The sequence below is a fragment of the Malurus melanocephalus genome, unplaced genomic scaffold, assembly GCF_030028575.1.
Source record: "Malurus melanocephalus ecotype Western Australia unplaced genomic scaffold, MMel_1.1 scaffold_101, whole genome shotgun sequence".
In the NCBI taxonomy this organism is placed as follows: domain Eukaryota; kingdom Metazoa; phylum Chordata; class Aves; order Passeriformes; family Maluridae; genus Malurus; species Malurus melanocephalus.
Window position 1 is genome coordinate 1232797 of NW_026623333.1, and position 22698 is coordinate 1255494.

At 42.3% G+C, this 22698-nt stretch overlaps 1 protein-coding gene and 1 long non-coding RNA gene across 2 annotated transcripts in view; one reads left to right on the top strand and one right to left on the bottom strand.

Moving 5' to 3' along the window:
- Positions 1-18872, bottom strand: part of MACROD2 (mono-ADP ribosylhydrolase 2) — an 809981-nt gene extending 791109 nt beyond the window's left edge. The window contains 2 exon segments of the mRNA XM_057369011.1: positions 14465-14581; positions 18416-18872. Of these exon segments, the coding sequence (XP_057224994.1) occupies positions 14465-14581; positions 18416-18461 (163 nt within the window). The 5' untranslated portion in view covers positions 18462-18872.
- A 1106-nt stretch (positions 18873-19978) lies between these two features.
- LOC130575263 (uncharacterized) lies at positions 19979-21540 on the top strand. The gene is made up of 3 exons (XR_008965529.1): positions 19979-20247; positions 20493-20580; positions 21021-21540. It is a non-coding gene; the product is annotated as an uncharacterized LOC130575263 (long non-coding RNA).
- The last annotated feature ends 1158 nt before the right edge of the window (positions 21541-22698 follow it).

The following is a 22698-nucleotide window of genomic DNA, read 5'->3' on the forward strand; positions in this document are numbered from 1 at the left end:
TCACCGTGCTCCCTGCCCTGTGTTCCAGGACAAGGTCTGTACACGCTCAGCTTGGCCGAGGTCCTGCTGCCCGGCTGAGCGCTCTCCCCTCACGGCCGAGCASAAGGAACCCTCTGCCTCCATCAAGAGCTACCTGAGGCACCTGCGCCAGCGCTGCCTGCGGGGGGACRCGCTCCAGAGAGGAGGGAACARGAGAGCGTGGAARGACTTGGAYGAGGAGGCAGCACTTTACTCTGACTGAGAAAACAATACCTGCTGGGCWAATGGAGAAATGTTCTGCAAGATTTCTAATTCAGCTTTTTTATTATTATTAAAATTATTTATTTAGAAAGACAGCTATTATTATTGTTTCAACTTTTGTCTTGCTAACAAGCTGACTGTAACTCCTATGAGAAAGTGAAGTCAATTCATCTCTGCACACACACTCACAAAGGATGGAGTTGATCCTGCTACATCCTTTCTAAAATTTGTGGGGTTAGACTATTATTGAGGACACACAAGAGTGGAAACAGTTGCTCTAGGTCCTCTTGTCTCCTCTGCCCAGCCTCAAGTAATAAATTACCGTGAAAATCTTCACCAGAAACAGTTGAACATTCATGTGCCACTCCCACTTTTCCCCCTCTAGATCCACCCATCATATTCTACCCCTCTACCTATGCAATCCAGTTTGATTTAGCTCCTCCTACATCATCTTTTGGGTCTTCAGCCATGTTCAAAACATCTGAGAGTCCACAGAGCCACAGCTTGAAGTAGTATGAGGTTAATTAGCTGAGCTCTTCACACCAAAATCAGGAAACAGGCAGTCCTAGCCCTCAGCTTTGCTTACAACTCCTTCCAGCTCAGCCCAAAGGAAAAGGGTCTTTAGAGCTTACACATGGGTAGAAAAACACATTAGACTGAGTCAACAAGAACTGCAGTCGAAAAGCTAACAGGTAAAGTTCATCTGAACCAAGAGGGAAAAGGACTGACAGAACATCTCACTAGAGGGAGCCCCCACCCAGGAGATAAATGTACTCTGTGGGCACAATGAACGAGGATGGCACAAACCGATAGCACTGGAAAATCAGCCCTGAAACTCAATCACTGCTCAAATAGCCAGGGTTCTAAAGTCTAGTATACTTTAAAGTACATTAATTTTTCAAACAGGTCTCAAGCAACCAATTACAGAAATCCCCAAAGCAATACCAAAGAGTTTACCACTAGAGGGAGGAGAAAAACCTACAGCTGGAAGAGTTTATTATTAAGAAACACATTTGCATTTTAAAAYGCCTGCTAATGAATGATTAGAGCACAGACCCTGTAGTAAAAATAGGTACCAAAGCCCCATAGTAAAAAACAATTCCTATGGCAAAGTAAGTCTCTTGACAGTCTATGAGCAAAAGCCAAAGAGATCAGGGAGCACAAGTGAGAAAGAATGAYGGCAGTGAGGCTCACAGGCTCATACTGTTAAAATGGAAATTTGTTTAACAGGTCACATTTCTCCTCTAGTTCATAGTAACAAGTAACAGAGTGGGTTGCAAGAGGAAAAAAGCTGAAAAGGGAAGAACTTCACCATTTCTAGTCAGCTTTAGAATTCACAGCTGAAAGAAGTAAATTAATTCCAAGTTCAACAGAAATACGTCTGCCCCACTACATCATTCCTGCTACAATAGCTACTAGCAGAGATACCTATCCCCACAAGGAAGGCTTCTCTAAGAGGATCTGGAAAAAGAACCTGAGCAAGGGACAAGAATCACATCATACCCAGACAAGAGCCAGGCTTTCCACTCCTGGAAGAATCCTCAGCAAATACTTGACTGGGACACTAAACCACTTTTCTTGGGTTGCTGAAAAAACAACAGAGTTGAGCAAGCTTTAGGAGTGCATCTGATCCTAGGGGACTGTGCAACAACAATTCTGCTACACATTCAGCTTTTTCCCTTCAGTGCCTATTTTTTTTAAATTAAGGCTTTGTTTTCACAAGTTTCCTGTACAGACTAAAAATTATGAACTATTAGCAATTACTAACCTCACATCTAACACAACTTTCTGTTCTATTTCTTTCTGCATAAGCCTACGGGTGCTAGAAAAGACAGACTGTAAGACCTGCAATATTAKGTGTCTGCTTCTACTCCTACTAAGTGTGGATGATTGTACAGGAAAGGCAATTGTTTATCTAAATCAAGATAAGCATTATTTCCATATGTTCCATCACCAGGGGAAAAGCATTCACAGATGCACTGTAGTACTTCAGTTTTGTGTACAGATTTSCTCTATCACTTCTTGGACTTAAACAAGATCAGAACCTGAGCACAAGGAAGAAACATCTGTTGCAGACAAATCACTTTCTCCCCAGCCAAAAATGCAGCACAACATGCAAGTCAGAAGCACTTGATGATGAACACCTTCTCCCTGGCTGCACACTCTGTCAATATGGTCTGTTTCAGCTAATTACCAAGTGGCATAATTGGATTAGCTGAGGACTACAGCCAAGTTCCAAACTCCGGAGGCAAACAGACACAACAAATCACAGAACAGATGTGGCTGAGTGGCATCTCTAGTGATYGTCAAGACACCCAGACCAAGTTGTCCAGGACCTTGTCCCAGCTGAATTTAAAGTTATCTCCAAAGACAGATTCCACAACCTCACCCAGCAACCTGTTCCAGTGTTCAGCCAGCCTCATAGTAAGGGTATTGTTTTGTTTTTCRATATTCAGAAAAAATGTCCTGTTTCCACTTGTGCCTACTCCCTCTTGTCCTGTCCTCGTGTACCATAGAGACGAGGTGGGAGAGATGTTTTTTACACTCTCCACTCTAYGTTTATAAACATTGATCAGATCCCATTTGAGGTATCTCTTCTTCTGGTTAAAACTCAGTTCTCTCAGCCTCTCCAGGCTCCAGAGATGCTCTAGTCCCATAATCACGTTTTAATCACTTTGTGGCTCATCTGGTGCATTAGCTACACTTCCCAGTTCTGCACCATTGACCAAACTGTTAAGGTCACACTTGGTCCCAYCTTCCAGGTCAGGAGGTCATGGTATCTCCTATTCAAGGATCCACAGGAGGCATGGAAATATCGCCCATCTGAGGGGCTACAACTCACCCCTGTACAGCTACTGCAAAAAGCCCAGAGCTCATTCACTTAAGCCAAGTTAAACATAGTGAAATAGCTACCAGCAACTCTCAAACAAGGTTGTAAGAGTGAGTCTTGACCTTTTAGCCACATTTTTAAATGGGAGCCATTGAAGACATTTACACATTACAGAGAGAAAGAATGATATACCATGAGAATTGATCAAAACAGCCAGTCAGTCTGAACAACCCACACAACACTCATGCAAAATGCAATTTTCTCGTGTTACAAGGTCTTGCATAGTCCTTAAACAACCTTTCTCTCAGTCTATCCCACACAGCTCTCTATATCCCCAAAATAACAAAGCTGAGAGGAAAAAAAAACCCTTTAAGTCTGGGAGAGAAAGAAAAAGAAGGTAAGGAGGAGCCTGCCTTTTTTATGAAGTTTTTGTAAACTGAGGGAAGACTTGGTATGGAGTGCAAAAGTATGGAAGAACAAAGTTTGAGAAAGGAGCAACAACAAATTAGGAGAGCAAGAACAGGAATACATTCCCAATCTAATTTGTGATGCACCCTGGTCTGCAGGGACATGCAATTGTCAATTCATAAATCAAAGTCTTCTCACTTSAGCAGCATGCACAGTGACAGCAAAGACACGACATAAGTAGGCTGAGGCCCCTGGGTATTGCTGTGTTTACTTGGAGAGTCAGCATCCAGCTGCTGTGCTTGCTGGAGATTTCATGATTTAGGGTCCATAGAAAAGGCTGCTGGTTTAGCTGGGACTCAGAAGGAGCTGTGCTTTGTCTGTCTGAAGAAACCCATTCAATCACTGTCTGGTTTGGTTGGTTTCATAATGTGGACCTTCAGGAGGATTTCAGACTATGTAATGATACATTGGAATAAAAATGCTGTTGGATACGGTATTTTGCTAAATTCCTGCCYCAGCCTGATTATCAGTACCTCACTCTGATATCAAGAATTTCAATATAATTCTTCTCAGTGAATGGCAGCCTAAGTTGTACTGAAGTACATTAAATGGTCAGACAAGGTCACATGGAGGCAAGAACTACAGTGCACTGCMTCAAACTCAATTCCTACTTTATAACCTCCCTCTAGTACAGAGAGCTCATAATTAACAATGCAAGTTCAAAAATGGAGAGGCAAAYGTGATGCTCCTTTAGATGACTGTTCATTGCCCCACGAGTATGTTGATACTTGTCTATAAAGCTGGAAGACTGCAGGTGATTCCACTTCACTGGATTCCTTCCAACACAAAGCAGATTCCCCTCMCTGCAAGAGCTATGTCTTGGCAGTATCAGAGCATTCATACAACTATTCCTGGTGTGTTCAAGTTGATCCAGTACCTCTTGGGGWAACTATGAGCCTTCATCCAAAACATACTACCAGCAGTGCTGTATTCCTCCACTCACCTTTACAAACTGGCTGAAAAAGAAGACTTTTCATGAACAAACAAGTATTTGGTCTTCAGCAGCATCTATTTCACTTACCAACCCATTTTTAATAGGCGAGCATCAAGCAGGATCAAAAATAAGTTTATAGTGGGGAACAACAAATTCATTACTTTAATTTATCAGCTTACTAAGCAGTCAGACAATTTTTATTCTACTTTTCTCCTTTTTTAATTCCCTATACCACTGCTAAGCAATGACTTTCTAGCTGARTATTACAGAATTTTATAGTACTTGAAGTGCAGCTTGGAAATAAAATATTACTACCAGAAAACKATGCAACTTGTGCAAAACCACCAGCAAATATTTCACGGCATTGTCTTTCAAAAACCTCTCTACATGACATAGAGTGACAATGGYTTACCAGGTGGGAGAAGGAACTTTAGTTTTCTAGTATCAGGGGACAGGAAGGTAAGTTCTTATCCAAGTGCAAAAGATGATGCTTTCTACATGAAGGGGTAGCTCTTACTTTGCAGTATTCTCTTTCCCCTGCTCCCTGAGATACCACATGTAATTTGCTACCCTAAGGAATACTGGAGCTTCAATCCAAACAGYAAGGGACAGAGGAAATGTTGAATATTGGAAGACAACTCTACCAAGATTCATTAGTTTGTGAGTCATATTTGCTTCATKTAAGGACTTATAAAAAGGAAATTAATACAAACTCTCAAGCAGTTACAAACTCACTAGGAGTCAACAGAAAGAWTTAGCTCTATCTTCTTCTACATATCGACCTAGACATGAAAGGCACACCAAATCTCAAGGCCTTTAAGACAATGTAAGAAAGTCAGTGTACATCACCTATTCTCCTGGATTTAGTTATTTTCAGTACATTTAACAATCCTTCTCCTGTAAGAACGCTGGTGGTAATACAGAAAGAAGAAAAAAACAGAACAGAGCTCTACTTTTGCTTGAAAGATGACTGACCCATACTCTCAGTGACAGCTATATGTAGTCTGGGGTTTGCTTTCAGTGGACATAGGTTCATTAGGAAATCCCGTCAAAAGACAGCACTGCAACACACAATACATCAGCAGGCAAACAGYAGAGTGCCTTACACAGAAAAGGTTACATTAAGCACACGTGAATAAATCAAGAGCAGGCTGAACTTCAACTACAAGCCCTACCTGTGCAGCAAATGGAAAACACAGAACTCAGAACACCTTTACCATGTAACCAGCCATACCAAGGAGATCATCAAAAAGCCCATCATTGCATAAACAAGCCTTTGTGAAAGAGCAAAGGACAGGATAAGGCAGGGAAATGTTTGAAAGCAAGAYAGAGGTGCAGCCAGTTTCTGCATAKCTACACTTTCTTCATACCTACTCTGCATTAGAGTCTTTTGGACAGGAGCCTTGGGTAAACGCTAGAATAGTCTTTTCTAACACAGCGTTTGACCACCAACTCCCAGAGATGCTGTCAGTGCCAAGGTGCTTGCATAGTACTGCTTCCACTCTCAGAAATAAATGTATTGGCTACATCAGCGCAAAGCTGAGAGGCTTCATTTTGCAATGTGTGCATTCTATAGCACCCCAACCCCCAAAACACATCTGGAAACTTTGGTAAAGGCCCTTGTGAAACACTTCTGCAAACATGCCAAGTCAATATGCAATAGYCTGCAAGTCTCAGGACAATTTCTGTGCACAAGCATTATGCTTCTCCGTCACATACCACACTGAACTAGAAAATATCTCTTCGTATCACTTCAATAGTTTTAAAAGCTGTGCACAATCCAGGTTTATAATCTTTCAACTGGATTCTTAAGCCTTCTCTYCAGCACAGAAGAGTATTTTCTGAGCATTGTAAGAAATACACAGCACTTCCTATAGGGCTGAAAAATTTTCTTCCAACTGCATTTTCCAAATGCACATCAGCTAGATGCCCTCACATGGAGAAAGCCACATATCACTTCAGAGAGTAACTACTACCATTTAATGGTTGGACTCAATGAACTTACAGGYCTTTTGCAACCTTAACAATCCTGTGATTCTACACTACAATTTATTCAGACCCTTGCTGGTTTAAGAGAATTTCTAAATGCTGAGCAGTTCAGCTCTACTGAATCCAAAAAGGAAGCCAGACTTATCCAGTTTCCAGTGACTGGGTTTTCAACATATGTGTAATCAGGTGTTTAACTGTGCACAAAGCAAATGTAGCTACACAGCTACACATGAAAGTTGGTTAACATGACCTAARCAGAGAGCTTGGTGAGCTTAAACTGCACCAGTTATCACCCAACCCCATCAAGGGAATTAAAGCAGTTTCATTACTTATTTTGAGTGTGAGGTTAATTCTCAAACTTGATGCAAGCTTCCCACACCCATAGAGAGGCAGCTGGGTGACCTACCCTCTTGCATCACTAATTRCCAAGAGTCCCAGAAAGCAAATCCTAGTTGAGGCAATAGTTCAGCACCCTCATAAATGTCTGACATATCTAAGCTACATTGAATTAAATGAAGCGATACCAGTCTACCTGTCTAATCAAAAAAGTGTTCCATCTACTGCAGAAGGACATCAGCTTTTTCCACCTCCATTTGAAAATATCTAAAAGTCAGGCAGGCAACATAGCCAGGCAACAGAYCTACATTAGTGAACCATGACAAGGGTACAATTTAACAGCTTGGTTTTAGCCTCAATCTCACCATAGGCACATGGCTTCTAATGAGGCTGGCACATTGGCTCACATCTGTCTGCAAAAGAYGGTGAGGACATATGCCACAATCCATCGTAAATTACAGATCTGGGCATTAGCCAAGATACCATACCAAGCAGAGCTACATCACGTACTGAAACTGTCTTTGTAAAGCAATACATTAATTTGGGGGTTTGATGTTGCAATCCCCCATGCTCAAAAGAAGCTCACCCCTCACATATGAATAAGTAGAACAAAAAATCAAAGACAGAACCCAAAATGTATAACCTGTGACTTTTCCCCTGCATATATTAAACCATCTCACTCAAGTCAGCAACCAAAATATTCCAAGCTGGAACCTACAATTTTTCTCTGCAGTTTCTGAGGAACAGCACATCCCAACTTACAGCATCACTGCTGCTAAAGCCGTCCTCTCTCACACCCTGAATGAGCCTGCCAGMTGACAGCACACTGCATCATCCTGACTTCCCAACTCTACTTGCTACTTCCTTAGGGTCCTCTGTRCAAAACTTCAGTGCACAGTGACATTCAGCAGCCAGTGGAAAAAAAAAAAAAATGGAAAGGTTGTTTCTCATATTACACAGGACAGTAGCTTGGTAATTATTCATCTGGTCAAGATTCATGTCACCATTAATTAAAMACTAGAAATATTCTTTTTGGTAAAGATAGGCCTAACTTCCCTTTGCATCTCCACCTACTATTGCTGTCTAAAACCCATTGAGAGCTGCAGACCCTCAACAAGGACACCAACTTATAAATTTATTGTTGAAAGCAGCATCCTTTCCTATGGTTAACTCTTGCCCCTCAAGGAGCTGTCTGCCACTGTAGATAAGACAGCTTTCTCAGCTGCATGCAGAAGAGCCACAAAATAATAACTCTATCCAAGACCTGTATAAGCTTAATGCTTTGTGGAAGTTACCTTGTTAAAAAGAGCAGCAGCTTAAAGAGATGTCATCATCTTAATTACATCAAAGACAAGTGATTTACTTTCTCAGAGAGAGGATTAGCTACACTGGATTTTGTGTCCTTAATCTATGTAAACAGATCTGAACTTTTTAATAATCATCATCTCAGACTTGGTGAAAGCAAGAAACATTTTTTCCCCTAAAAAACACTTTAAAGCAAGCTAACACAAGCGTCATCTCTTTGACAGCTAATCCATCCTATAAAGGTTATTCCTATGCAGCTCACCAGGGAATTACAAGGTCAACTGAATACATCTTCAGTCGTTTTGTTTCCCTGCAATTTCCCTCCATCCCCTACACTAAACACACTAATTTACCTGCTCATATCAGCAATATCACTCACTAGAGAAGATGAGTTGCCTCCAGAAACAAACCAACACACACACACAGATTATTGCTCAGTTTATACTCAGATAAACTTGCACCTGAAGAGTTATTCCCATATCTATATTGTGCAAGTTTGTCTTTGGAAATAAATAGATGAGGCATGCATAGGGAAAACCAGAAAGGTGTGTGGAGTTAGCAGATCACATGGTCAGAYTTGCACCACTCTGCAGCTTTGCATCTGTTAAGGACACATCCTGAAAGGGCAGCCAAGAGCCCGGGCAGAGCAGAGCACACAGGGTTCTGATTWCACCCTCCTGCCCTGACAGCCTTGGGTATCTGTTGCCACAGAACAAACAGCAACTCCGCCTTAAAGTTACTCCACATTATGTCACAGGCACACAGACTCCTGGACACCTTCATCACAAACTAAGAAGCTGCAAACGTTGCTGATCCTACCCCTCTAACTCCTTTGCTGTTTCCTTAAGATGTAGATAACAAGGACAGCAAGCACAAATGAGCAAACAGATTTTCAGCCACTTCCACAGAAAGCACGTAATTGCACAAGTATTCAAAATACTTAATTATCATGATCCTCAYACAATTCAGAGAAACCACAGTTGTTCGTTTTGTCATGGTGCTTSCCCAGTTCTTATACATCTAAGAGACACAGCTTTCTAACCTTAAACACACAAGTCTTGAAAAGACCTTGTGATAAGAAGTTTAGCATAGGTAATAAAGTAGTATGCCAATACACAAAAAAATAAGGAGAAAACTGAATATAGCAGGAGTTTAAGTGAAGCTGGAGTTCACATTCAGGGCCACAGGTAGCAAGGGAGACCCTGAAAGTGGCACACAAGTTATTATTGTTTTCTGTGTGTACTCATTATAAAAACTAATGCACTCTGAACTTCATGGAACCAACAGTTTCAGTAGTAAAAGCACCCTTTTTTTTTGACAGACAGCAAGAATTGCATTAAGCTGTCTCGATTTACTTTCATCCTTGTCACTCAGCTAAAAATCTGTTTTAAAGAGAGTTGTTCCAGTCACTGTAAGACAAAAAAATCACAATGAAATCTGATGGGACTTGGATTTTAGGTAGGTGGATGGTCTTGAAGCACAGAAGTTCTACACAGGTGTTACAGACAGGACTTGTGACTTGCAAACTTGCCTAACAATCTTCATGTTTTAGTTGAACAGAATTCCTTTTTCTGTATAAATCACTGATAATATTGACTGGTTTAGAGAGATGCCATTTCTTACATGTAGACATCTGGCTGAATTTGACTGCAGCTCAGTAGTGGTGTCAGTTTCCAAAGTCTGTTTAATGCTCATCACCTTGGTTCCTAGCTTCTGCAGGACAGGATATTCMTTTCAAGCAGGACTGCACAGAGATACTGAGTTCTTTGGAGAGTTACTTGTAGTTAGTTAACCATCTCAAGAAATGCTGGTCAGAGCTCAGTGTTACCACACATTTTCTTTCCACCATGAAGCATTTGGAGTGGCTCCTCTACATGTTTTGTTTCTATAATCTTGTGTTGACCCACTGTGAATATTTAGAAAGCTACACATTCATAGTACAAAGATGCTTCTATTAAATCCAAACATTATTATACACAAAACCCTCACTGMTAAAATAGATTAATTTGAATAGCTTGAACCATATCATTTTCTTWAAAAATAGCAGATTAAAAAGATTCAGAGGCTGCCAAAACATCTAAATATATTTCAAGACTTGTTTAAAAGGACTGCAGACCTTTTGTGTCATTTAACCTTTGACAAAAATAAACTCAGTTACTGTGTCCTTCCACTTCAACTTCATTCTATCAAAAGTAGTTCTTCCCACTAGCAAAGATCTTTATACCACCATCCAAATTTACTGTTTTCTTGGCACCACTGTCATACCAATGAATTCCARAGGCTGTGAAAGTCAGCAGGACTATCAGCTGCCTGGAGTTAAACGAGTTCACTTAGTCCATTTTCTGAATTACCCAATTAATGCAACAAAATGTTTTTTTACCAGTGACACACAAAACTCAACGACAACAAAATTCCCAAGACCCTAGTTTTTCAAAAARCTTTCAAGAACAAGTTTTCTGAAGTCATCTCTCAGATTCACCACTGCAAAATAAAAACATCTTTAGGAATTAGTGTGTACCCAACAAAMGCTAATATATGTATTTAACTTCAAAAAACACTCTAGCTGTTAGTCTACATGGTAGCATTTTATTCACTGAGCAACATTAGCTCCTGTTGCTGTACAAGATGAGTGCCTAACAAAGTGGAATGTAATAAATAGCATTGAAACAAAGTGATATAAATTCCAGAGCTTCATAAAACAAGTCCATTATTCACATGCTGACAGGACGACACTCTACTTGAAAGTACATGAGAAAAGTGATGCAATGTGTGTGCCTTTTGGTATATCTGAAGGATAAATGGGAAGAATTACACATTACAGTATATTCACACTATCCAACCCTCTACAAGCTCATTCTTTGTTCCCAAAGTGGGCAACTCTTTATTTCCTTAATAAATACAGTTAAACCAAAGAAAACTTACATTTATAGGACTGTCTGAAGAACTAAAATTTTATCTTCTTACCATCCCCTTTTGACATTGAAGAGGGTCTCTTGCCACTAACTATCCCTTTTCCTTCCACTGCTACAACACTCCATCTCCAAGATCCACTTGTACAGCCTGGCAAGTGGCACACCAAAATTCAGGGGTGTTGACAACATAGTCCTTGTGGAAATGCACATACCCACATCAGATTGCTTCCCTTAGCTTACAGAAATAGGCATCAGGCTCAGTATTTGCATTCCACATTGTGCCACTCTCCTCCCAGAACCAACAACACAAACATTGACAAAATTCCATGCTAAAACACACACCAGCCTAATTTCTTATGGTTAGTCAGGTCCATGTAAGGAGACCTGCAAAAAATGTAGGGTTTGTTTTTTTTTTTAATAAGTCACAGCAGAGCATTTTAACAAAGACACTGCCTCTTTGAACTTTCAAATGTTTTTTATTAGTTTTGCTGCTCCAAAGAGAGAAAGCCCTTGTCAGCTGCCATTCAGAATTCAGTAACTTCGTGCCTCAGAAGCCTTTACATAGATGCACACCCTCTGTTACTCTATTACAAAGGCTTCCAGCCTCGCCAAAATACCAAACTTACTCCAAGCTTTACTGGTTTTCTTCAGAATTTGGTTCTGAGCACAACCTCCTATGAAAGGGTGGARGAGGGGTAGGGAAAAACTTCTTTCCACAAACTAAGGCACTTTGTCTCAACCTGCCAATAAAGAGCACCCACAAGATACCCTGGCAGTGAGGTTGGTTCCTTCCCAATACAAACCTCTTAGATAATTTCTGTTTGACTAATTCTGCACACAGGCTTTTCAACAATCTTCTATTAAACTTCCACATAACAAAAATGTATGCCCAACTGGAACCTCCCAACACCCTCCAGTGAGTCACTCACATTTAAAAATGGGCACTGTAAAGGTTTTACATCATACACATAATTTTTCCTAATAGCCAATACAAAAATGTGTGCAGTACTGAACACCCATAATCTCCAGCTGAGTATTGAGTATCTATGGGGACTGCTGCCAACTCAGATCTGTGTTGTTCTCTTACAGCTTCTTACCCCAGTAGCTGATTGATTGYACCTGCTTCACTTGATTTGTTCTTGGTTGCTTTCTTGATTTCTCCTCATCACTCTTCCTGAACTCTATGCTTTACTAATCAATCTGTCATTTTTTTTTACTGTACATGGTGTTGGGAGTAAATGGTAAATATTTTTTTTTTTCCAAATTCCCCATCAGTTGTTGTTTTGGCTTGACAAATATACAGAGGATTTTATTTTCACCACCACAACCACCCTTCAGACCTCTTCATTTGTCAAYGCAAGTAGCCACCCTTCACTTGTAGAAAATATCAAAATTTGGACATGGCATAGTCAGGTTATCACCAATTTCATCACACCTGGGGCTTCACTTGCTGTCTCCAGAATCTCATTCACATTGTACCTGCTGCCCTCTGTATGTACCAGGAAAGAGCAAAACTTGACATTAGCAAGAAGATTTAAATTCTAGGTTTTCTGTATTTTAGCTCAAAAAGCTTTTAGACACACTTGATACCTTCGGAATGGGGTCTACATTTAAGAGAAATAAAGTTTGAAACAGATGCAGTAACAGTCACATTAATACACATATTTCTTTTAATTGCACTAATCAGTTGGAGCAAGGAAGCATTTCAGCAGTCCAACCTTCCAGAAGTTCACTATTACACATGGCTTACTTACAACAAATACATCAAAGAAAGAGTGACTACAGATATTTTCTGCTGCATGTACAATATAACAAAACCTTCAAGCAGCACAGAAGTGTGTTCAGCACAACTTTTGCCTTCCAGCATTTTTTTGCAGTGTACTGGGTACTAACAGAAAGAATGCAGAAGTAGCTACAAGAAAATAAATTCACCACTGCCATGATTCAATACCCACATATTAGACAGTGATATTTTGCTTCTGTGAAGTGTAACAGAAATCACAACGTAAATCCACACCTTGTCACTTTCAGCAGCCCAAGTAATACAAGATCTGTGAATTTCARTGCTTTATAGAGAAACTGAGAGTAGCTGGAATAAAAAACACAGTTTGGGCTAGAAGGGATAAAGAGTCTCCCAGTTAAACCACATGACATACTGTATATTCCCACATACCACAGGCCTCCAAAATGAACYTGCAAGAAGCCAGGTAATCTCTTTAATTTTTATGCAGGCTTTGTTTTTTAGATGGAAAGGCTTTCTGATGTTGCAAGATATAAATGACCTACTCAAATGGGAGAAAGAGTTCAATGGGTACTGATGTAATACAACTACTCAGCAGGGCTGAAGAGCTCAAACTCTTGACATATTTTCACTTTTAAAGTTATCCCAGATGCTTTTAGAAGTATATAATAGCAATAGCTGCTTTTGACAAGGGCATCTGAAAATCTGTGAGCTCCTCCAGATTGTGCTAAAATAAGTGTTAAAGCCTTTCCATTTTATTAAAAATAGCTGATCAGCTCAACACCTCATCTCACCTGGACTATCACCATAAAGACCATGTTCACCTGCAGCCACAAGATTACTCTACACACCTCTTCACTCAGGCCAGTATTTGCCTTTAATTATTACAAAAGGGTCAGAAAATCAGWCCTGTGCCTGCAGAAGCAGGAAGCACTTCAGGTCTCATAGTCAGATGCTCCTTCAAAAAAAATACAGGAAAAAAAGGGGAGGAGGAAACCAGCTCAGAAGTCAATTCTTCAATAAGGCTATTCTTCAATAGCCTTGTATGAATGAAAGGGAACTACACAAACAACAAGGCACTGTTACACAATTACTTGCAGAATAGAAGAGTCTCTAAGTGAGTAGGATTCACCTTTTTGGTCAGTTCTCACTGCAAGTATYTAGAGAACTCTACTGGTGATCACAACCATAATAAAGCTGCACACACTAAGGAAATGGAAGTTAATCCAGGCCTGACTGATGTTCCTCAGCTCAAGAAAGCAGGCTGGACCAAAAGTAAGGGAAGCCTCAAACCTTATCTTCTCCAGTTTTTGAATTTTTAGAAAACAACAGAACTTGCACACTTCCCCTCTGCTTTTGGGTCACCTGCAACACGCTTTTGCCCAGATTCCCCATATCATTATGCTCAGTAAGTTTCAAAGACAAATTTCTGTAGGCATGGCTGACTGCAGTAGTATCTGGAAAGTAAGACTCATGCAGAGAAGAGCTATTTTACACACTTAAGGGTTATTGACTCCATCTGAGGACACCAGCAGAGTCTGGGGCCACCAGTGAGGCTTTAAGAAATTTTGCTGGGGTGTTCCCAATAAACCCCCATTTTAGGCTGTCACTGTTCGTCACAATAGGGGTTCTAAGTCTTGGCCTTCCTAAAAGTAACCAGATGAGAAAACAGAGYGGTCTATATTTTATAACTCCCCCATTTTACTTACCATCACTTTCACTCTTACTTTTTAAGTCTTCCATCCACGTTGGAATAGTTTTCAATGCAACATAATCCCCCAAGTACTCTTTGCGTCTTTCTTCCAAGGTCATCTTCAGCAAACGCTCTGTTTAGGGGAAAGAGAAATAAGAAAATTTTTGCAGGTTTTCATACATTGTTGCACATGAGCAATGCAGTGRCCAATGCAGTGCCCTTGATGAATGAAATAACACTTGAGAGGACCAAGCATGAGTGATGCGGTGAGTTGCAGCAAGAGCTAAACATCTGTACAACTGCACGTGACTATTTCTGGATATCCCAGTTCTGCAAAGTTAACRCCTCTTCCCCACACTCTGGGCTGTCCAGGTTTTTCCCTCACATTACTACTGTACTGCTTCTTCCKGCCACTTTAATTCCCATGTCAGAGAACAGCAACTTTAGTAGGGAATTGTTGTTTTATAGTGAGTTTTCAGGTATTAAAGTCCRCTCTGTAGGTTCTGTATTTGTAAACCAGAACTAAAAAAAAAAAGTTTAAGCAAAGGCAGGGAGCATAGCAAGAAATTAACAGAATGCTACTACCTCACAAAAGAGACTAGAACTAAAGCAAACATTCTGTCTTGCAGAGGTAAGAAAGACATGTTTAGCTTTAGAAATTTTCATTAGAACATGGACAGGACATACCTGGTTAGCCCACTTAAATACATACAGATGGTTATTTTTGTTTTCTCCTGAGAATGTCACCACCTCTTTTTKCAGACATTTAGTGAAAAGTAAAGCCTCAAACATCACGCAAGTATGACAGCTACTGCCAACTTYACTCTTCTTCAGACCCTGCTATAAATCTACTAAATTTCACAGTAAAAAAAAAGTCGTCCCAATGACCCAAAACTGCAAACAACCTCAGTACTTCAGCTCACTTTTGCAGTCACATCCTCTTCTYCCTCCCCATCTCATGAATGCTTACTATTAGCTCAGCACAAGATGAAAAGCTTTTCCCCTCCCAAAAGATGGGAAAAAGCTCCCACAGTCACTCAAAGAAGATCACAACACCCACAGTCTACTCAAAGGTCTAGGTCTGTTTATACCAGTAGCACTGTGCTGCTTTAATCACACTAACAATTTTTCTTGACATGTCAATCAGTAATAAATGCTGTTCACTGATACAAGAATTTTTAGGGTGTAGAGGAAGGCTAAACCCATATGATTTGCATTTTACCTAAAGGACAAGGTAGACATTAAAAGAAGGTTGTTTTTGTGTCAAGTTGAACAAGCAGCCAAAGAGTTGAACACAGAAACTGCATGGAAACAGTCTCCTTTTAAAATATAAGTTTATTTTGGTATTTTGTTGACAGTATTACCAATTTCTTCAGTTGACAAAAACATTTCTCTCCCATTATTCAGGCCTGGTATTTCACTGGGACGTTTGCAGCTGCCAAAATAGACCTAATGCGATGAGGGTCACCACTATGCACAACTGATACATACCTGCCTCCATTACCTGAGCTCCAGACATACAAAACTCCAAGTACCTGAGGTGCACACTGGAAGTCCTGCAGGCAGGCAGACCTGAGAGCCTGCATCAGTTGTGACAGACTGACAGCAGAGCAAGTCTGGGTGCCTTTTGCTAAAGAGGCGACAGAGCCAGGCCTGTGTCTTCAAAATACAAGTTCTCTACAAGAAGCTTTTACAAAAGTTAGCTCTTGTGGAGTCAGCATCAAGAACTTAAACTGAGTCTGAACTATACACAAACCTCCTGGAAGTTTTTCCCAACAGCCTTCACCTCAAGTGCAGTTTTCTGCCTGTGCCAGAAACTTGGAAAGTTTGCAGGCAGCCCAGTCCTGTGTCTAAGGCTCTGAAATCACCTCCACTCCTGCTCCTGCTCTGTTTCAGCTGTCCTCGAGGAAGATCTCCCCTGGGAGGATGTGGACCAACCTTTAATTACCAAGAAAGTAATTAAGAAAAGCAAGCATATTGTCAGTGGGTTTGAACTCAATATTTAGCAATCAGTGCTTTTGCTTTTTAAGAAGTGCTTCAGAATATAAAAGACTGAGAGCAACTGCACTCAGAGCTTCATGGGAAGAACAGAGCTAGTGAGCTTTGCAGGGGTTCAGGAGCACTTGTGAAAGGTGAAGGCAGTCGTGACAAAAGATTTGATTTCCAAAGTACTGACTGCGTAAGAAGGAAAAAAGTTGGGCTTCTGTGGTTTTTCTCTCTAGTAAAGAAGGTACTTGATAAGAACAGCCCCACATGGCTAAAATCTGAAGGGCAATGCCAGCAATGAAGAGAAGCTTTTTCTACCCTCCCACTCAAAATACCCAGGGCCAACACCAAGGTGCYGGAACACAGTTACTGGAGCAGAAGACTGGCAAATGCTCTTCCTTCTCACTGGGCAAAAAGACAGGGAGCTGTGGCCAGCTAGCACTTAAAAATGCTTCCTGGATAGAGAAACCTCAGCAGCAGTGAGCAGCACTGGTTTGCATTCAGTAATATGACCCTGCTGATGGAGACCACCATTCTCACAGCTGACTGAGACACCAAAAGTGTCAGCAAACCCAGTTTCCAGTTTATCCTCAGACCCTCCACTCCACCCTCCATTACCAAAGGTTTGAGTTCATTTGCCAGGCTATGAATTCACACAGACAGTAACAGAGCTGAAAGTGACAGGTGAGAGTAATAAGAACTTTCACCAGAGCCCACCAGAAACATTTCCCCACCTGCCCCTTGCATTTTTTTGAAGATAACAACATACAGCATTAAGGGGAAAGTCAATTATAATTGATCACACATAAACAATGCTTGAGACAATTTAACTGTACCTTCGTCGTTGAAAAGAGAAACTTTTGTCAGGTAAAAATTTGTTGCTTCACTTTTAGYAGAGAAACATAGACTGCAAGATAGTTTGAAAGACAAAAGCTCACTTCACTTAAGAAGAGGTTGACAGGAACAACTAACCCACAGAAAAGTAAGTTCATTTGTGTTTTAACAATTTYTCCTTAGAAAGGAATCCTATTCATTGATCTGGTCTTCCACCTTCTTAGCTTGAAACACACATAGMGACACAAGGGTGATGGAAGAAAAGAAAGAGAACTTAAAATACAACCCTGTGGTTTGTTTTTCTTCCTTTCCTCATCTCTTACAACATTATTTGGAACACACCAGGCAAGAAGCTTTCCTCCTGACAGATATAAATGCTGCACTTCCACTGTGAATTTTTTTCTTCATTTTTACATTGCTCTCCACAGGATCGATATAAAGTACCAAAACAGCAGCAGGGTCTGCATCACTTGGCCCACAGTTTTCGTGCTGTGCAGTTTGGCTTTGGGGTTTTATGAACTGAGAATACACGGGTGGGGGTCCTTAAAATACATATAAAAAGAAATAGATAGTTCAAAAGATGGGAAGTAGGGGTGTTCTGAGAGTCCCATACCCCGAACACTCTGCCCCGGCTGACCGACACTAGAATCTAAACTGATTACACCAATAATCCAAATAAAACATGTTTCCCCTCGGAAAGCAAACGCATTAAAAGCAAGAAAGGCACGTTTTGGGGACATGTGCCCAACTTTTCGGCCTGAAACCCTCCCACAAGGTGACTTGGGGGCGGGMAGCCCTCAGGAGAGGGGCTGTTTACCGCCCTCCCTCGCTCGCTTCTCTCCGCCCCGGGGCTCCACTCCTCACGGRTACCCCGAGGTGTGGGGGACATATCCCCAATTCCCGCACACCCGGGCTGCCATAAGGGCTGTTTCAGCCAGGAGACCCCAGGAGAAGGGCAGAGAGCACGCAGACCCCCTTTCCCCATCCCGTGCCCTCAGCCGCGGCCGGCGGGAAGCGCTGTCGGACGCCCCGCGRTGAGGCGGCTCTGAGGGCACCGGGACCACCCCCCGTTCCCTCGCTCCCTCCCGGCTCAGCGTGGGCTCAAAGGCGGGAGAAGCGGGCCCGGCACCGGCAACGGCGATAATACCTTTCTCCTCCCGCCACAGCTTTTTCCGCTTGTTGCCGGAGTACATGGTGGTGTGGCTGGCGGCGGCTTTGAGCTGCAGGTTCCCCAGGCTCACGAGGGGGTGGAGGAGACGCCGCGCCAGAGCCGAGCGATACCGACGCCCCGCGCCGCTGCTGCCGCCGCTGGTACCGCTGCTCCCGCCGGCTCCGGCTCCGCGCCCGCCGCACGGTGCCCGTCAGCCGGGTCACGCCTCGCTCTACCCCGACACCCCCGCAGCGCCCGCCCCGCTCCCCGCCGCCCGTTGGCTCCGGCAGCCGCCGCTCAGCAGCCACCTCCTCCTCCTCCTGCACCGGCCAGGAGGAGCCTGAGCGGGGCGGCGCCGGCTCGGCAGGATCTGGGGACTGTGTTGTGCGGGGACACGGCGCGGCGGGTGCTTGGGTGCGACACTGCGCGCTCTGCGCGGCGCTGGCGCTCGGAGCCCCCGGCGGGAGGAAGGGAAGGAGCGGGCGGGCAGCCCTGTCCCGTCCCGCCCCGCCGCCGCCCCCCGCCCGCCCCCTCCGCCCCTCTGCTTCCGGGTTGCGGCGGCTCCGGGCTGTGCGCGGGACTGTGCGGCGGGGCTGTTGCCGAGCGACGGCGGCGGGACACGGAGAGCGGCGGGAGCTGCTCCGCAGGGCCGGGCCCGCCCGTTCGCCAGCGCCTCCCGCGGGGCCGGGGCCATCCGTGCGGCCCTCGAGTCTTCGGGACGCAGGAAACTGCCCCGCCCGTTCTAAAAACAGGTGCGGGAGCTGGAGATACGGTGCTGAGGTTTCCCGGAGCGGGGCTCCGCTGGCGTGCCCAGAGAAGGGCGAGAGAGCTGCTGTAGGGTCTGGAGCACAAGTCCTGTGAGGAGCCGCTGAGGGAGCTGGAGGTGTTCAGCCTGGAGAAAAAGAAGCTCGGAGGTGGCCTCATCTCTTCTGCAAATCCTTGAAGGGAGGTAGCGGCCAGGTGGGGGTCGCACTCTTATCCCAGGCAGCCAGGGACAGGACAAGAGGACCTAKGTTMMGCTGGGCCAGAGAGGYTCAGRTTGGACATCAGGAAAAATTTTGCAGAAAGGATGATGAGACCTTGGAATGGTTTCCTAGAAAGGTGGGGGAGTTAGCACCCCTGGAGATGTTTAAGGWAARAYTGGACATRTGGCTCAGTTCCATGGTCTAGTTGACAAGGTGGTGTTCCGTCAAAGATGGGACTTGATGATCTCAAAGGTTTCCARCTTAATTGATGCTGTGATTCTGTGACTCGATGGGATCCCCACACCACTCCYTACTCCCACCCATTGTGAAAATCACCACAGGCTGCAGCAGAGGCCAAGGTTCACCTGGGTCCAAAGGTCAGGGAAGGCACCTCATCCCTTGTGCCTCTCACCCTTCTCTATACCAAGAGTCATTTTCTCCTTCACACCAACTTCCATGGACTAAATTCATAAATATAAAAGCTTCCCTGCAGCTGTACAGATGCTCTTAGCTTCGCTTGCGTTCCCATTGAGGGAAAGACCCTTCCCCATTCAGGTGAATGGATTTAGCAGAGCAGGTGCTTGGCTTGGAGCAGGAGTGATGAGGGGCTGGTGTGACAAAGGACACCTCCCAGCCTTGGGTGCCTCCCTGTGCTCATRATCTGACACAGCTTCACTGAGACAGAGCAGTTCACTGGTACAGAGATGTCTGATTGAAGTCAAACACAGAAAGGGTCCACATCTGTTCATATGGAAAATGGAATTCCAGCTAAATCATGTAGAGAATGTCTTGTGTGCAGCCTCTGGTCAAGGACTGGCTTCTCTCTGGTGATAAACTCCTGTGCTTAACCTGTATCAAAAAAAGGTGAGACACAACTTAGCAATATTTCACTTTTTTCTCACASTTTCTGCTAAACACAAACAGTGGCATCTCTGCTATAACCATTAATCTTAGTTCCTCAGAGTAAAATCATTAGTCTTTTCCCATTCAGTGATGCAGGGAAGCACCCAGTTTACCTTTTTAATAAATCAGACTGAGTCCTCTTTACAAAGCATATTTAAACATTCATGTTAGACCACTTCCTAAGGGGATGTTGTTATCTGTACCAGATTTCTTCACTTTGCCCAGGTGATGTACTTTGGTAGCCCAAGCACGATTTTCTCATCTTGATAACAGAAATAAGAGAGAAGCCAACAGGTAATTTTTTTTTCCTGCTTTTTACATCCATGCTGTGGAGCAAATATTTGAATGCATATCCTAGATCATTGCATATTTACCAAGCTACTGAATATTCTAGTGTCCTGTGGGATCTGTTCCACATTTCATAAATCAATGTTTATTGGACCAGAAGGGAAGAAAGAGAAAACTTAGCTCTCTTCCTGTAGAGGCCATCTGCACACATTCTGCAGTTTCATTTGTAAAAGCAGCTACAATAGCCAGAAATTTGGAAAATATCTAAAGCAACTATATACATATATAAAAGAAAAAAAATAAGCCTGATGTATACACCAGCACCAAACTGAAAGACAAGATAAAAGAAATAAAACTGGTCTATAAAATAATTTTTAAAAAGAAGTGCCCAAATGCTACAATTCCAGTAAGAAAATTCTTACTGCATTTGACATTTTTTTCTTCAGGTGCTGGTGATACAATTGATCCCACTGAAGAAGTAAGAAGTCATGCCTGTGACTGATAAGAGCACAAAGTCTTCTTACACATGTTGATTCTGGAGGCCTGAAGGCAGAGAAACAACCAGCATTATCATACATGATGGGAAAATTTACCWAAAAAGTATCACTTCAGCATTTGGATTTGAATCAATCATGCTGCAAACTGGGAGATTATTTTCTGAGAACAGTGTAGAGAGCTGTATGCATTGCAGGCTAAAGCAAAGCTCAGAAGGGCTTAGAAATGTTGTGTTGAAAAAATGAGCATGAAAATGGGACCAACAGGAAATCGGTGTTGGTCTAATGAGCTGTGCTTATTTAGTCCATCCAAGGCCTAGTGAACTAGGTTCAGAATGGTGACATTCTGGAGAGGAAGACAGGAAAACTGGGCCACATCCAAAATTAGTACTTAAGAGATATATAGCCTGGACAGAATACTAATAGCTGCAAAATGAACATTTAGCATATGGATAAAGTAATGACTGGTTAAAGAGTTTTGTGAGAAAAGGTATGAAGTTTAAGAAACAGAAAACTTGCATGAAATGACATTAAGCAGCTCTTTTCATTGTTTACAATGGAAACCAATCCTTTATTTCATTGGTTTTTACACTGTTTATTATTATGTTTACACTGTAATTTTTCCTTGAATACAGTGAAAAATGTAAAGATGAAATTAAGATATTTTAAAAATCCTTCAATAACTGGCATTTTCATAATTCATCAATTTTATTTATAAAAAAATTAAAATTAAAATATATAGATTATTTTCTCAATTTCTATCTCACTAAAAAAAGAAGGCAGTAGAACATTAGGGAGAGTTTCACATGTTATGAAAAACTTCCTTCATCATGTATGTGAAAGTACCTTTTTAAATATATAATATCTGTAGCTATTAAACAAATTTGATTTATTACAACAATAACAGAGCAACATAATAATCTAAAATGTGTTTATAAATTATTTATATTTAATAAAAATGAATTTTACCCATCATTATTCTTAACTGCACACTATGCACAGTCCTGCTGATTTTGATAAACCTGTGCCATGCACATTTCCACTGCTGGAAATTCAAATGCAAACTTACAGCCCCTGTACATTAACCATGAAGTCTGTCCTCCTGTCCATTCCTATCACATGCTGGAACTGTTCCGAGTCCTTTTCCCAAGGCTCCCACAGGATCGCTRGTAAGATGTCACCTTTTATTAGCATGTTTGCTTTGAGATACACTAACATGCATTGAAAACATAAAATGCACATCATCCATCTTTCATGTGACAGCTGCATCCCACCTTCTGAACTTTCAAGCTCACAGCACACCTGGGTCAAGGTTCTGTTAATAAAATGATGCTGAGTGACAGCAAGTGAAGGAGCTAACTGCCTACAAGCATTTGATAAACTGTTACCTGTAATTTCTTTGGTTTGTTGCCTTGGGCAAATGTGCGAAAGAGGAAACAAGTAACTACAAGCCCGATTTGTCCAAGTCGGTGAATGGAGATGTGGATGAAAGGCCATAAACTCGTGTTACTCACAGCTTTATGATTTTAATCCACTTTATCAGGTAACTATCTATTGGTCCATCAAATATGATAGCTAAACTATTCAAAGAAAGAGAAAACAAATGTTTCTGTACTTCTGATATGTCTGT